Genomic DNA, 16,930 nt, shown 5'->3' with positions numbered 1-16,930 from the left:
TGGGGAATTTGGCAGTGGAGACAACAGATATTGGTTGAAAAGTTATAGCTATGAAATGTGTGAAGGGTATAAGCATAATAGAGAAAAATGCGATGTAATCGACCTTCTTGTCTATTGTTTCTTCATTTGATATATACGCAAAAAAAAAATGTTGTGTACGTACTAGTACTACTACATGCATGTCTGTTGTTAATGCTTACAGATTGTTCTAGCGTTTGATACATATATAATTGTGTGGACTTTCTACTTTTGATCACCTTTACTATATGCTGATCATTGGGAATATATGCTGGATTTCGACGTTCTTTTGCTTGTCTAGTGAATGTTTGCTACACAACTGCTGGGGAGTGAGTCTAGCTTTTCCACGGGTGGTTACATCACGCACTAAGGGCCAGTAGCATTTTCTGGAAACGTCTCCCTTCGCTCGGATGGCAGTGAAACCAGTGGCAGATCTTTTGCTTTCCCATTGTAAACCTTTCTTTCTATTGCTCTCACTGTTGTTTTTGGGCAGTTTACAATCTGAATGGAATTCCAGTCCAGTGAGAATGACCGAAGCAAAGAGGCGATGTTTTCGGATATACAAGTGTTGGAGATCAGGCGATTCAGGCCTTCTCTGTTGTACATTCTAACTAGTGCATGTTAGGATGTTAGGTGCAGACATACAATTGCTAAATCTTAATTTATTTGTTGTTTTTTTAGTAGCAATTTCTCTAGCCTTGTTGTGTAATATGTCACATGCATTATTTATATATCTAAAGTATTTTACTAGTATGTAAAAGAACACAAGTTCCTTTTCAGGATCTCCATCTTGAATAAACACTAGTATTCTTTTAACTAATTTACTAAAGGTCATCCTAGCCAACGACATATATAGGCTTTAGGAGAATCAGAGAGAACTATATATAATTACTGACAAAAATAAGAAGTTTGATCAAACTGATTAAATCTAATACAGTAGTATATTCTTTCTTGTCAGCAACAGAATCTGAACAACATTCAGATTTTGAAAGAGACATTAAAGAAACATTCTTTAGGCAATAAAAAAACTAACTTAAGCATTTGAAGTTGCTTCACATATTAAAGTGGCTGATTTGTCGGAATGCGGTAGCCTTGTGGTCCTAACATAGTAGGTGTCAAAACAAATAAGAAAAGAAAAAGAAAATTCATCCCAAATTGTGTGAAGTTCCCTAAAAAGTGGAGTATCTATAAAATATAGGTTTATCTCTCTACATATTTTGGAATTCTGATTTTTGTGCTTTGTGTATGTCCTTCTCTAGTTGTGGCATCGATCTCCTTTTTATACTCCGTGTCTTCTATTCCAGTGTATAAATCAAAAGCTTCACAAAGCAAATTTAAAAGAGAGAGTGATAAATCTAGCTTGAGAAATCTTGGCATGGAACTGTCAAAGAAACTTGGTACTACTGCATTCTGCCTAGCTGTCACATTTTTGGTGGCATATTCTGATAATGTGAATGTGCAAGAATCTTTGCAGCAGTATGGTACTAATAGTCTTCCTATTATGTGATTCCCTTTTCTCTCTTACATTATTATGTCAAGCATTATCTCATGACTTCATATCTTCAATTGTTGTAGGTCAGCAGAAACTTCTGGTATCACTACCAAGAAAACTCAAACTCCTAGAAGTGGCAAATGTATGTTCATTTAATTTTCATGTGTGTGTGTGAATGTACTAGTTAATGACAATATTTTGGTTTGATCAAAGGTGGAGAGTTCAGCTTACAATGGAATAATGCTGCGGAAAAGGTTGTTGGAAGGTTCGGCAGGTAGGTTAATTTTCAGTTACTACTTTTGAAAAGGCAAGAGGAGATAAAGTAGTTTTGAACTCAAACTGGCACATGCAATCTAGGAGTATCTTTTGAGTCAACATAAAACTGTTTCATGACATAATCTGTATGATCATTATACTATTTCTGATACTATGATTTACTACGCGATCTTTTACAGGCAAGAAAAGGATTGGGAAGGAAGAAGAAGTGATGACGACAAAAAGAGGGACATGGAGAGAATGGGTAGAGAGCCCCAACAAATCAGAATATTTCACAATGGATTATTCTTGGGTTAGAAGACGACGTCCAATACACAACAAGCAAATTCCGCTCATCCCATAAAACATGGAGTTTGCTACCTTGTTAGTAGTACGAGTATTAATTTTTAAGCATTCATCAAGTTAGTACTAGTCTTGTGACTTAATTAGAAAAATATGTTAAGTTTTAAATAGTAGTTTATGTATAATTAGTTAGGGAAGGAAATGAGGAATGTGCCTTGTCTGGATATATTTTGTGGCCGACACTTTTCCAGCAAAGGACCCTTACTTTTGTAGCCAAGTTTTTTTTGGCCAATTTTTACTTAGTTCCATGTATAAATTTTGGTTCTTTCTCTTGGATTTTGAAGGCGGTCAAAAAGGGGTTGCAACCTCCAATATCATTCTTGAAATTGGAGATCAGTAAAATTAACTAATTGACTTTAATTAGGCATAAATATAATAGGAGTAATTCGTAGTAAATTTGACGACCATATAAAAAATTAGCAGAATTGAAAATTTAACTATTCGTATGTACGCTATAATATATTGAGTGAATAAGTACTTAATTAGCATGGTAAATTAATGTTATCACTTATCAATAAAATTTATACCTCAAGGGAGTTCAGAGAGATATTGAAAATTGGGATTGGGCCCAGTAGTCATCAGGCCCGTACAAGTAACGAAGAGATGCAAAAAAACAATAGGCCCAACAATCAAAGGACTCAACCATCTCTAGAAAATGAAAGCAGTTGTAATATCATTTGTATGGAGGGGCTGTATTTGGAATCACATACAGTATTAAATTCCTACAACTAAATAAAATTTGATTTAACCCTTTAATAATCAATATTACAAGTGTTATTGTGATTATGGAAAATCCCCAACCAGTGGGGCATAAATAGATTCATGTTGTGACAGGAGAAGCCATTGGGCCATTTCATTGCTGTCAGTTGCATTTCATTGAATAGTACTTGTCTTTACAATTAATTGCCTGTGAAACAGTAAAATAAACTCAAATTTTATTTTTTTTTTGACATTTTTGTCTTTGTAGCTCTCTCACAAGTCACAAATGAAGAAAACAAATTTCCTATAATTTCCAAGGATTCCTACTAAGCAAAAAAAGTGCTCCTATTATTTTTTTTATTGTTTTAAAATACGTCAATCACGAGACATGTCTCTCGTAAATTATTAACGGGAAATACTCCTATTATTTTTTTTTATTGTTTTAAAATACGTCAATACAACTAAAAAAAGTGCTATTAGTATTAGGTCATGGAAAAGTTTTGAACAACACAACACGTGTCAGGCCATGGCGGTCATCACATGCCTGTATTCTTGGCTTCATTCCAATCCTCCTCCATGAAAAGCCTGAATACAGAATAATTTTGGCTTTATTAAACTTTAACAATCCCAAAAGGATGGTGAATAAAAAGAATTGCAAAAATGTTGAATTAAATTCGGACTCCAAAAAATAAATCTCTGCCAACTGCCCAAAATTCAACATTTGTCGATTTGCAGTAGAGTTATGGAGTTTTAATGAGACAGTAACCCAAGTGCCAATTGAGAATAAATATGATCGTACGACATACAAAATAAAAATTATTGATTACTTAGATAGGACTCAACTACGCGAGCGTGAACAGCAAAAAAGGCTAAAAACTGCATGCCGTTTATTATTGTGACGATATTATTGTTTAGAGCATTCCCAATGGAGGTGGCGAATTCTCGGCGATAAATCGCCGGTTATCGCCGAATTATCGCCGGCCATTGTGGCGAAGTCGGCGATAATTCGGCGATAATGTTGCCGTTGCTTCGCCGAGTGGCGTTCTAACGCCGGATTATCGCCGAGCGATCGCCGGCCACTGTGGCGACGCTCGGCGATAATCGGCGATAATTAAAATTTTTTTTTTTTTTTTTTGAACCCAACGGCTATTTTACATTCCACCCCTATAAATATTTCCTCCACTTCCTCCATTCATCACCCACAATCTTCATTCTCTCCATTTTCAATCTCTTCTCCCAATCTTCAATTTTCATCAAAATTATGAGCTTTTGGAAGAAAAGTTCCCGATCGGGTAAGGATAAGGGTAAGGGGAAAGAGTCGAGTTCACAAATTCCCAACACGGATGAAGCAAACGAGCAGTGGATGCAGTCGTTGTTGGCGATGGGTTCTCCTCCCGGCCAACTTCCATACGGGGGTCCGTCTCCTTTGCAGACTCCTCCGGCGCGGAGACTTTCTCCGTACTTCAACTCTGCCGGCAGAATGCCCTTTCCAGCCGACGATGTGTATCGGCCCCAGTTCGACACCCCCGGATCAACCCCAGGCGACCAAGAATCTCAGGCCGCGACACTGAGCGCGGAGGACTTCGAGGTGGAAGAAACGCCCACCGAGCCGCCTTCTAGGAGCGGGAGGGGGAAGGCGCCGGCGTCGTCGGCTGCGACTGATACGGGTTCCGATGAGAGGCCGAAGCGGGTAAGGACTACTTACACTCTGCAAGAGTCCGAGCTGATAGCCGACTGCTGGGCGGACACGTCACAGGACGCGGAGCGCAGCAACTACCAGACTGAGATCATATTCTGGGAGCGGATTGCCGCGAAGTACAGGAGCCACAAGACTGCCTCAATGAAGGACCATGGCAGCGAGGCGATCCGTCGGCATTGGGAGCGCCTCATGAGGGACTGCGGGCACTTCAACGGTATTTATTCTAACTTGATGACTCACATGACGAGTGGCCAGAACGAGCACATGGTCCGAGATGAGGCCATCCGGATGTATAGTAGCCAGTACTTGTCGACGAAGGGCTTCAAGTATTGGAACATCTACGATAAGCTGAAGGATCTCCCCAAATTCCGGACGGGAATGCACGACGCGCTGCACGGGAAATCGGTGCGCTCGCGACTTAGCGTTTCGGAGAGCGAGGGGAGCGCGGCCCACATCGACTTGAGTGGGGATGGTCCGCACGAGCGCCCGGAGGGAGTGAAGAAGGCGAAGGGGAGGCGGAAGGGGAAGGGCGCAACGTCGGAAGTCGCGTCGGAATCCGTCATCGACTTAGAAAAAGCCACTTATTCGAGCAATGTCGCCAATCTGACCCAGATGTACACGCTGTACTTCACCGGCGGCGGGACCCCTGAAGAAAAGGCGGCCCTCTGGAAATGCATCCAACACCTGCAGAGTACGCTGGGGCTCGATCCCGACGCCCCTCCGGCCCCTCCGTCTTAGATTTTTTTTTTTTAAATCTTTGTTTATTTGCGTTTTTTATTTGTAGTTTTTTTTTTCTCGTTGTATTATATTTTCCAATGATTAATACAACGATGAATTGTTCATTATTAGTCTATTTATTAAATACATTTGTAGGGAAAATTAAATAATATAAAAAATAATGATGTAAAAATGAAATGTTGAGTTAGGGAGAAATAAGGGAGAAATAAGGGAGAAACCAATGTAGCACTTGGCTAAAAACTGGGGATAAATTTTGGTGCTGATGTGGCGCTGATGTGGCAGGAGTTAGGGAGAAATAAGGGAGTTTTTAGGGAACTCCATTGGGAGTGCTCTTAGGTACAGCCTACCATGTAATAGTGAAGTGAAGGTGACACCTCTATTCAATAATACTAATAGTACTATTACTTATGTAACGTAATTATTTATAGTATGTGTGGCATTTTGTTACAACTTACAACCAACGCCTGTTCGATATTATCGGTATTTAATATTCCACCTACCAAATCGGTAATATTTAATATGAATAATGAATAACCTATTACATCAATTGTATCTACATAATATTCATAATTTTTAATTCAAAACCTTTTTATTAATATTGACATTTTCATATACTCCATGATTTTTTATATTGTTATATCATATACAATTTTAATAAAGAATAAATAAAAACTACTAATAATTAAGAACAAATATTAACGGAGTACATTATATTTTTTGGAAAATTGCGGGATAAACCATAATTTGACCAAACTCGAGGTTTTCGGTAATTTGCACTTATATAAATATGGAACTAGAAGATACTCCACGTAATACTATCGTCCACGAAAAATAGTTATGTTTTCATTTTAGATCATTCATCCAAATTAGTCTATATTTATTTGTGGTAAATTTATTTGTAATGACTTGAGTTACATTTTCTACAATATTAAATTAATTCCTTATTTTTTATCTCTAATTTATTTTATAAGTTTTGCATTAAAACTCGTACTCTCTTATCCACGATTTAAAGTCTCATTTTGATTTGGTGCAAGATTTAAGAAATGTTAAGGAAAATGGGTTGAAAAAGTAATGAAACGTGGATCTCACTTTATATATTAGTTTATGATAGAATGTGAGTGTAATAATGAGATAGTGGAAATCCATTCATAAAAAAAAGTAAATGTCGACATTATTTTGTGGACATCAAATGACAAAAGTGAATACTATTTTGACGACCAAAAATGCCAATTGTGAATATTATTTTGTGGACAGAGGAAGTATATTTCATTATTAAGATTATATTTTTGGATAAAAGTATGTATTCCAATAGAACATTTTTCCATAAAGTATATGAAGCAAAACAGTACATTTAATTCTCTGATATCAAATTATTTTAAATTCAGATCCAATAGTAAAATACTATACTATTGTCTTTAAATACTCCCTGTTCATTTAGTAGGAGTAATAAAAAAAATAATGAAAACACCGGAAGAAGCACACAGAAAATGGTGCAGGGAAAACTGAAACACACCAAACCACGTGCTTCGCCGCCCACGGAAACGTATATCTAGTTTATTCCATCACCAAAGATTACCAAATTTAGACAGCATACAACGTTCTCCAAACAAATATCTTCGCCCACTGGAAACTGCCCGTGATCTGCTGCTCCTGCAGAATCAGTGCCCCCCCGATGATGTGGCAGCCCACCATTCGAGACTCTTTTATCGCTTACAGCGTGATACGCTGAACTTGACCAACGGCCTTGTCTTCATTCTTACAACTGGCAATATCTACGCACGTATTCGTGATCGCCACGTGCGGCATTGTGGATACAGGGGCACTCTCATTCAGATTTTACTCACACAAATACTACTTAATATTTATAATAGAAATTTACTCACACAAATACTAATAATTATAATAAAAATATAAGAATTCTATCATAAAATTAATTGGTGATAAGAGAAGGGGTCTATAAGACTTAAATAGTGATTTCAGTTTTTTTTTTAAATGTGAGATAGTTTTAATATATTTTTTTAGTTTCAATTGTCGGCATCATCTCTCAAACCTTTTAAGGTGAACCTTAGAGGGGTTGGACTATTTTATGATTGATTGGACAACTGACCTAATTTTTTTTTCGCTCGGTTGGATCACTTGGCCCAAATTTTAAGTCCAGATATGCTGTTAGGTTAGTCATTTTTCCGGTTTAGGCCCTGATATACTACTGGGTCGGTTAAATTTGACCCACAGTCGGCGACCTGCTCTGATACCATGATAGAAATCCATGAATTTCATCCTAAAATCAATTGGTGATAAAAGGCTGGACTCATAAGACTTATATAGTGATTTCATTCATTTTTTTTACATTAACATGGGATAGTTGTAATATACTAATTGTAATTTTTTTAGTTTCAACTGACTAACAGTTTATACATATAGTATCAATTGTACGCTCCCAATTCATTGTACTAATTCACATAAATACTAAAACATTATATAGTATCAATTGTACGCTCTCAATTCATTATACTAATTCACATAAATACTAATTGTACGCCCTCAATTCATTATAGTAGTAGGGACCCATCATAAAAAAATATTGCAAGTAGTAAAATCAACGGATTACTAGTATATAGTCTCTGTATATACGTACTTATACTAATATGTTTTATAGAATCTCTTCTGTTCAAGGACGGAAATTTAATTGATCTTGTCATATTTTTAACTCATCTAATTAATTTCTAAATGCATAAGATCGTTTTTCATTAATGAACTAGGATATTTTAACAGTACATCGCCTGATTAAAAACTGAACATTGATTTTAAATCATCATTAAATTTGAATCGAGCAAAACGGAAACATCAAATTCACATGCATTGTCTTTTTTTCTCGTGATATGCCAATGGAATCTGTTATTCCATAATTTTTTGTCACATTCCGTGTGACTGTATATACCTCTCGCTTTTTAATTTTTAAAGTTTCTAAATTCTAACTATATGTTTCCCTTCAATTTTAGTTTTTATGGAGTGGTACTGAATTGTACTATAACTTTAAAATTAATTTACCAATCCAAATACTTTTGCATGGTGCTGGAATTAAGGTGTTGTAAAATAAATATAATTATTTATTTATGTGTATTATTTCAAAAAAAAAAAAAAAGGAATAAGAGAGGGGAAATACGCTCATATATGGTTGTTGGTAATTAGCTTTTTATCAATTTATTGCACAATTTGCACTAGAATCTTTTCAATAGTTAGACCATCTCCAACCAAGCTTTTTTAAGTATATGTCATATTAATGTAGTATTATTCTAACCATTTACATACACCAAATTCAAAATTTACATAATTTTTAAATATATATCTCACAAAATTTTTGCGATAGTACCATATTTAGTGTTGCTCCATACAAAAACCTTAAAATGAGTTTGGGTCTAGTGTTTTACAATGTAAGAAATGTAAATGGCTTATAGCTTTGTTTGTATATAATTGTATTGTTATCTTTATTGTTCTCATTCTGAATATTTTAGATTTCTCTCCGTCATAGAGAGAGGAGTTTCGAAGTCGCCTCCACGTGAATGGATTGGGTTGGGATTCTCTATGTAATAGTCTAAATTTCAGACAGAGATGCACCATATACAAAAGTTGACTAAGAATAAATTAATAATCATCATGTATCAAATTATTTTTCCAAATCAAATTAGTTGCATATTACGTAGAGGACGGCTAGTCCTTATTCGCGGATAACATCAAAATCTCTTTACAGCCCCACGGATACGACGCCCATCTTTGGTGACACATTCCCAAAACTTAGTTTAGAAAATATTAGTACATTTTTTTTACATATTTTCAAGTAGTTAATCTGCAACCCATTTTATATAATCTGTCACGTAGGGGGGTGTTATATTGCCAACTCAATGCTTAATTGCTAACTACAACTCAATAATAGTCATTAGATATTCAAATTAAAGGCCTAAATCACCAACCACGAAATATCAATACGATCAACAAAAAACGTCAATAAGGCCATAGGATTAATTCCAAAAAATATTAATAGGGGTATTAATGTCAAGTTAGTTATAACTAACTTTTAAAAGAAATCTCAAAACTTTAAATTCATATAACATATATCAAATTAAAGATAATTTTATAAGGATTCCAACGATATACTACATGCATATGTTCCGACGTCAAAATTTGAAAAAAAAAATCTAGAATTTTCGTATTTTTCGTACACAGACTAATGTCAATACAGCTAAGATAATATGTTAATATAAAGCATATACAATGTCAATCCTAAATTTGTGTTGACATTCTCAAAGCATTGTGTTGATATTTTCGAAACACTATATTGACATTTTCATCCAAAACCCTAATTTGGCGTTTTTTTTTAAATTTTTTTCGATTTAATTAATAAAAACAAAAATTACACGTGGCAAATTGTAGACCACACGTTTTTTAAAATCATGTGGCCTTAAATTAGTTGTAGTTAGTAATTAAATGATGAGTTAACAATTGATCACTCCCCGTGTATGTAAAGTATAACTTTGAACAAATTATTAAAGTATTTTGAGTTAAATAAGGTAATGACACTTTGTAAACTGGTGTGGTGATGATACCAATTAATGTGATTGAAATTCAATATGTGAGGGTTAATTATTGATAGAGCAGTGATTTAGAGACATAATGTCTCCAAGCCATAATACCCCTATGTCACTTTAACATAGCTATATTTTATATTGTGACTAATTTATCCTAATATCATATTAAATGAATATGTATCTAGTTAAGGAAAATCAAATCAAATTAAATACATTTATCTATATGCATGTTCATTAATTAGCGATAAACTTGAATCATGCATAAAAGTTATAAATGGATTTCATAAAAATTCATATGTATATATATCTTTTTGCCATGTTAATTAATACGTATTTTAAAAAATATTAATTTAGATTACAAATTTATCATTATAGTAGTATTAATTTAAACACCATATAACTAAAACATTATATTTAATTATAAAATAATTTGAAAACTTAATATAGAATTACTATTCATTTATAGCTTGTTTTTTTTAATATCGTAAAATATACAACAATGAAATCACTTATTTTAATATATGAAAAAAATAAAAATTACTAAAAATTAAAACATTTTTTTTTTCAAATTTTAATTTATAATAAAATAATATAGTTATTATGATGAAGTATTTTTTTGTGTTATCGTATTTTTGTGTGTTATCGTATTTTTGTGTTATTTTCTATAGCCTTTGTTACATCAAATAATTTTTTTATTTTAATTGACTAGTACTAGTAAGACTCTGTCACTCAAATTAAGAATTTAAAAAAAATTAAAATATTGGAACAAATAATTAAAATCAAAACCACAAACCCAATCAGTATAAATTATACTACTCCATTATATATCAAAATTTAATTTATTGTTAATATAGTGAATATACAAGAACTCTAATATTTCTTTTTTAAAAAAAAGAGAAAACATTAACTATATATCTTTAGAATATTAAATATTACATGAATTAAAAATATGTAATTATTTTTTAATTGAGATCAACACAAAGTTTCACAAATTAAGAACTTAAAAGAGAGAATATGTAACTATATATCATATATCATTAACTATATATCTTTAGAATATTAAATATTACTCCCTCCGTCCCATTGAAGATGACCCACTTTCCTTTTTAGTACCAAAAATGGAATCCCCTTTATCTCTACTTTATCTCTCTCTCTCTTACTTTACTCTCTCCACTTAACACACAAAATAAAGTTGCATAATATTCCGTGCCGCCCAAGAAAGGGGTCATCTTCCTTGGGACGGAGGGAGTACATGAATTAAGAATATATAACTTATATACTTCCTCCGTCCCCCGTTAGCAGTCACAGTTTGACCGGGTACGAGTTTTAAGAAATGTAAAGAAAAGTTGGTTGAAAAGTTAGTGAAATGTGGGACCCACTTTTTTATATTGGTTTTATAATAAAATGTGAGTGAAGTGAGTTAGTGGAATGTGGGACCTACTACCATTTATGGTAAAAATGAAGTGTGACTCTTAATTGGGGACAGACCGAAATAAAAAAGTGTGACTCTTAATCAGGGACGGAGGGAGTATCTTATATCAAATTCTAATTTGTTACAAAAATATAGTGAATCGAGTCAATAACACTAATATTTTTTTTAATCGAGCTTCAATGTAATGTTCCAAAAGTTAATAATTAAGAATTCAAGTAAACTTTTTGCATCTATAGTAAATTTAAATTTTTATAAAGAAATTATTGTGAATAAAACGTAACAAAAAAGAATAAATTTATCAATATTGAAAATTATTTCAATTTAATTGTAAAGCAACCATCAATAAGTTTATCAATATTTTGATTAATTATTAGTTTACTAAAATGAGACAAAAACAATTTAATACTTCATTGTGCTTATTATTTTTTAGTAATTATTCCATTATCTCACATAAAGTCCATAAAGTCTAGTTTGATATGCATTTTATTCACCAATAAAATATACTATTAATTTAATAAAATTATAAAAATATGTCTTTAAATAAATGTAACAAAAATGAGAAATACTATTAAAAAAATCATGCGTCAAAATTTGTAGGTCCCACATTGTCAAAACAAAACTATACAGGCATGATTAGTTCTATTTCCTTAAATAAGTGTATTTAATAAGCTAATTACTTTAAGGGTAATAAAGTATATACACAAAATATAAATTTCTTCAAAAATAAAATTCAATGTACAATTACTATTTAAACCCCATTGTCACATTGACATTATGTCTCTAAAACATTTTTGTTATTGATAAATTTGATTAAATGAATAAATTTAACCGAGTTCGTTCAATTTGGAGTAGTATCTAACTGAAAAAAAGTCAGGATAAACTTTACCTATATATGGCTATGGTTTTGGATTTAGGACTCTTTATTCCAACAGATTAATCAAGTTTTGTATATATCATTTTTATTGTTAATAAATGTATTTTCTTTTTTGTCCCAATCAATAGTTTCTTATAAACATAATGATCAATTATAAGTAAATTATAACAGTACTAAAACTTTGATAAATATGAAATGAATACTCCACATATTCATAATTTACATATGCTGCGCATAAGTTTGAAACTACACGAAAGTAAATGGTCAAGAGCAAATTTTATCTTTGGTCACAAATTGCTGGAGTTGAAAAAAAATTAAAAACACTAATTTCGAATTACAATATCTACTTTATTTTTATCTGCAAATCATTGAAGAAACGCAATGCCTTGGAATTCGTTATGAATTGCTATTAGTTAGTACGAGATCGTCATGGTCAATTCCTTATTAATTTTGACGGTGAGTTTTTAAAAAATAAAAAGAGAATTGAATTAGTCAATGAATTCGACTGCAGGGAAATTAAATAAAAAACTACACGGTTAATTGTCATAATCCAAAATAGTTTACCCTTTGATTTTCACGTCCTTGCTGATTGGCGATTAGTCGATTACCATGTGCGCAGAATGAATTAGTCAGTGTAGACTTTGATTTTTTTTTTTTTACTATTTGAAAGTGTCAAGCAATTAAGCATGCTGAGGTTTAACACCTGAGAAAAAATCAATCTCATGATAAAGAATTATTTTTAGCAATTGCTACTTACTTCAGTTATTATGCGGTCGAGATGATTTTTATTTTTTTCATTGGTGTCATTAAAATCAGAATTTTACTACTGGAAGACTAGGACCAAATTATGCATAAATAATAGCAGTACTAGCACATCTTATATTAATGTCATTTATCAACGTAATGTACTTGTCTCGTCACTGTAATTTTTTTTATTTTCCTTCATATACATATATAGTTGATTTTGGAAACCTAGGTTCAAATAATTTCTTTTAGTAAAAATTAAGAATTATATGTAAGTTATCAGATGATTAGAATTTACACCAGCTGCATCTTCCTTTTTGGAATGGAGTAGGGAGTAGTATTTATTTTAGCACAATTTTAGTATCTTCCTTACTGAACGGAGTAGTATTTTTTTCAGTACAATTGATTTCTATTGTGAATACAACTACCTTATATTTAATGAAAATTGATATTTGTGTGTGTAATAAGGATCAAATTAGAATAATTTTTTTCAAATGAGAATTAAAAAAAAAAAAAGCACATTATAAAATCAACGAACACACATATGAAAATCAAATGACCATAAATGAATGAATAAATGTAGCAATAGTTTCGCCACATCCAAAAATGATGTACATTTATGGCATGGATTATTGTGGTCAAATGGTTGAAAATGATTTTCATTACATATCAGTCATGTAAAATTTGGTCAAATGGTTGAAAATGATTTTCATTACATATCAGTCATGTAAAATTATTGAATACACTATTTTTTTTGAGGACACATATTTTACTTTTTCAACCAATTGCATCAGATCATGTTCCCTAAAGTAATCTCATAAATTATGAAATTCCCACTTCTGCCAGTGCACATGATACACTTTTCATTGTTTTAGTTCAGCTATTTAATTAGTGACAGTAAATTAAATGGAAACTAATTAAAGTATGGAAACTTATTGTTTATTGTATGGTTAAGAAAGTACTACTCCATATCCAATCATAGTTTTGACCAGAGACTTTAAATGACTAAATCACCCATACCCTCATAGATCTTTATAGGGTTTTGGATAGAATTGTACTCCATAACATTTACAACTAGGCCTGTCAAATTGGATACCCGCGGATATTCGATCCGAAATTTTCGGGTATCCGATCCCGAAATTCCAAAAATCCAATACCCGATCCGAATTTGATTTCGGGTACCCGGATACCCGACTCGGGTATCCAGTCCCGAAAAATCGGGTATCCAGTCCCAATTGTGATTTTGAATTTATTTTATTTTATTTTTGAAAATTAACTACAAACTTTTAGAATTTATTTAATATTATTTAATTCAAATTTAATACAAAGTTGAAGTACTAGTATTCAAGTAAAAATAACTACAAACTTTTAGAAATACAAAATTCTTATAGTATCTCGAATTTAAGAGAAAATAACTACATATTTATAGAAATACAAAATTCTTGTAGTAGTTCGAATTTAAAAGAAAATAACTAAAAACATTGAAAAATACAAAATTCATAAGTTATACTACATATTAACATCTTTTATTCATCCACAATAAGTCAATAACCATCAAAATTCATAAGTTCAAACATTCATTCTTTATAAATACACAATTCAATAATTCATATGAATCAAGATCTAACAATAATATCATCAAAAATTCAAAATATGCTAACTATTAAGTATTAATTAAATTATAGTTAAGAAATTGAATTATATTTAAATATAATAAAAATATAATTTATTAATTTTAGAAAATAAATCGGATAAATCGGGTAATTCGGGTATACCCGATCGGATATCGGGTAACCCGATACCCGATAATCCAAAATTCTCACTACCCGATCCCGATCCGATACCCGAAAAATCGGATTTCGGGTATCCAATTATCCGACTTTTTCGGGTTTGGATATCGGGTATCCAATACCCGATATCCATTTTGATAGGCCTATTTACAACGATGATTAAGAAAAGTAACACCACGCCTAACTAAAGATGAGAACAGAATTTGGGGCATAGCAAATAAATGCTGTAGTAATTGAGTACATTAGCATTTAAAATACATTACTGGCTTTTAAAGTTTGAATTTTGAAAAAGAAGATAAGTCTCCCACCAACCGATAGACTCAGTTACACGTCATACTTGATTAATTAGCCATCAAATATATTGGTGAATGGATAGAAGACAAATAAGTAAATGTCACATAACATTATATTCTATGTTGGAAATGTTATTTGTAGTGATCTAGAAATTGTTACTAAGAAATCTAAGCATGAAGGCAAAGAGTAGTATATGGTTTTCGGGTTATAAAAATAGAGAAAAGATAAGGGCTTATTGCCAACTTACCATTACAAATACTACTAGTAGTTAAAAAATATCTGGAACAATGTCTGACTAATAAAAATTATGTAAACTTCAATATATACTCTAAACTCAAATACAATGACATAATCTAGTTAATCTTATTTTAGATTAACCGTTTTTGTGTACAAAATGTATCATTTTAGACTGTCTACATTAATTAAAATGTAAACTTCATTTATGTACTTTTATTACTACCCATAAAATAATAATATGTCAAATTATGTTCTACAATTCTCTCTGCAAAAATATATAATACAAAAGGCCGCTGAGAAAATAGTATAGTAAAAGTGTTGTCATACATCAGACATTGAGAGTGTCTGATATTATACATGCAATTATTAGGAGTCTCATATTGGTGCACATAGAAAGATATTTTAATGCTTCTTAATCACTTTTTAATTGACAGTTACTGTACTTACATCAAGGATGCCTTGAGCAGTGTTATAGCAACACTCTTCACTTTCTTGACAAAATTCAAAGTGTCCCTACACCCATCGTTTCAATACCTCCCACCATGATATATGATACAAAAAAATAAAATTGAGCTAATGATACGGTCAATTCACTTGATCCTAGATTTGTTTTATTATAGCTTAACTCGACTTAATTATTTCTGATCTAAACCCTATAAATCATAAAATTACATATTAAAAAAATTAAAATATATAAAAAAATTGATTTAAATTACTATAATATGTTTTCTCACGTAAAATTGCAAATATTGGATTATATCCTAACTTTGTAAACCCTAGACTATATATAAAATCCCACAAATAAATAATTCTATAGATAGTTAGGGATGGAATTTAAATAATACTACTATGTTTTATAGACTAAATTTGTAGCACATGACTTGTCTACTAATAATGTAGGGTTATGATAACAATTTCTCATCGCGAAAACAAATGAATTTAACTTGTCCTTAGTGTCATAATTTGTTTGTTTGTTATGTAACAACTTGATGGTATTACAAAGAATTCTCTATATATAACCATTACATCATCATTAATTCACATAATATCTCGAAAAATTATAACCTTACTTACATTATATATATGCACGATATCTATTAGCTATCAATCACATTCATTAATTATTTAATAGTAGTATAATAATACTATAACATGTAAGTATTTTCAAATAAGAATTACTTGTCCAATAATATCATGAAAATGTTCTTAAAACATTATAGCAACTAATTGTGTTTAGTGATAAAATTATGCTTCAGGGGGCGAGCCAAGCTCGGACAACCGTTTGGGCAATTTGATTTTTTTTATACACCTATAATTTAATTTTTTTTTACCCACTTGTGACTTGCTAGTTGCTATACATAGAAATATGATTTCATCCATCAATTTTTTTTAATAAATGCAAAAGTATAATTCTATCTGTCTATTTTTTGAAAATTTTAGCTTAGTGGTCACTGAATGTTTTATTAGCAAAGTGGCGTTGTTTTAGAAACACATGTAATTGAATTATTTTTTAAAAGAGTAAAGATCAAAATTGGTCCTGAACATATGGTCATTTCACGTTTTGGGTCCTAAACATTATCTTTTGGATTTTTTAGTCCTGAACATATGAAAATTTGATCATTTAGGTCCTGGACTAATTGTTCCATTAAAAATTTAACGGTCAACGGGTTTAGTCCTGATTTTGACCAAATTAGACTTTAATTCTAATTTTT

General features: G+C 31.7%; 1 protein-coding gene across 1 annotated transcript; it reads left to right on the top strand.

Annotated features, from left to right (window-relative positions):
- The first annotated feature begins 1,223 nt into the window (after positions 1-1,223).
- On the top strand, positions 1,224-2,369 carry LOC125210022 (uncharacterized). Its single transcript, XM_048109602.2, has 4 exons — positions 1,224-1,499; positions 1,594-1,652; positions 1,724-1,784; positions 1,966-2,369. Exons 1-4 carry the CDS (start codon positions 1,394-1,396, stop codon positions 2,127-2,129), a joined length of 390 nt encoding a protein of 129 aa, XP_047965559.1. The 5' UTR covers positions 1,224-1,393; the 3' UTR covers positions 2,130-2,369.
- Positions 2,370-16,930: the final 14,561 nt, after the last annotated feature.

The sequence above is a fragment of the Salvia hispanica genome, chromosome 3 (assembly GCF_029641045.1).
Source record: "Salvia hispanica isolate PSC_SH4W2 chromosome 3, Shi_PSC_v1, whole genome shotgun sequence".
NCBI lineage: Eukaryota > Viridiplantae > Streptophyta > Magnoliopsida > Lamiales > Lamiaceae > Salvia > Salvia hispanica.
The sequence above is the reverse complement of the archived record's forward strand: the minus strand, read 5'-3'. Positions and strand labels throughout refer to the sequence as shown.

Excerpts from the sequence above, each read along its gene's own strand:
- LOC125210022 (XM_048109602.2), top strand. The coding sequence starts at position 1,394 with ATGGAACTGTCAAAGAAACTTGGTACTACTGCATTCTGCCTAGCTGTC. Across the intron at positions 1,500-1,593 it reads AGAATCTTTGCAGCAGTATG|GTCAGCAGAAACTTCTGGTA; the intron begins GTACTAATAGTC and ends CAATTGTTGTAG. Across the intron at positions 1,653-1,723 it reads AACTCCTAGAAGTGGCAAAT|GTGGAGAGTTCAGCTTACAA; the intron begins GTATGTTCATTT and ends GTTTGATCAAAG.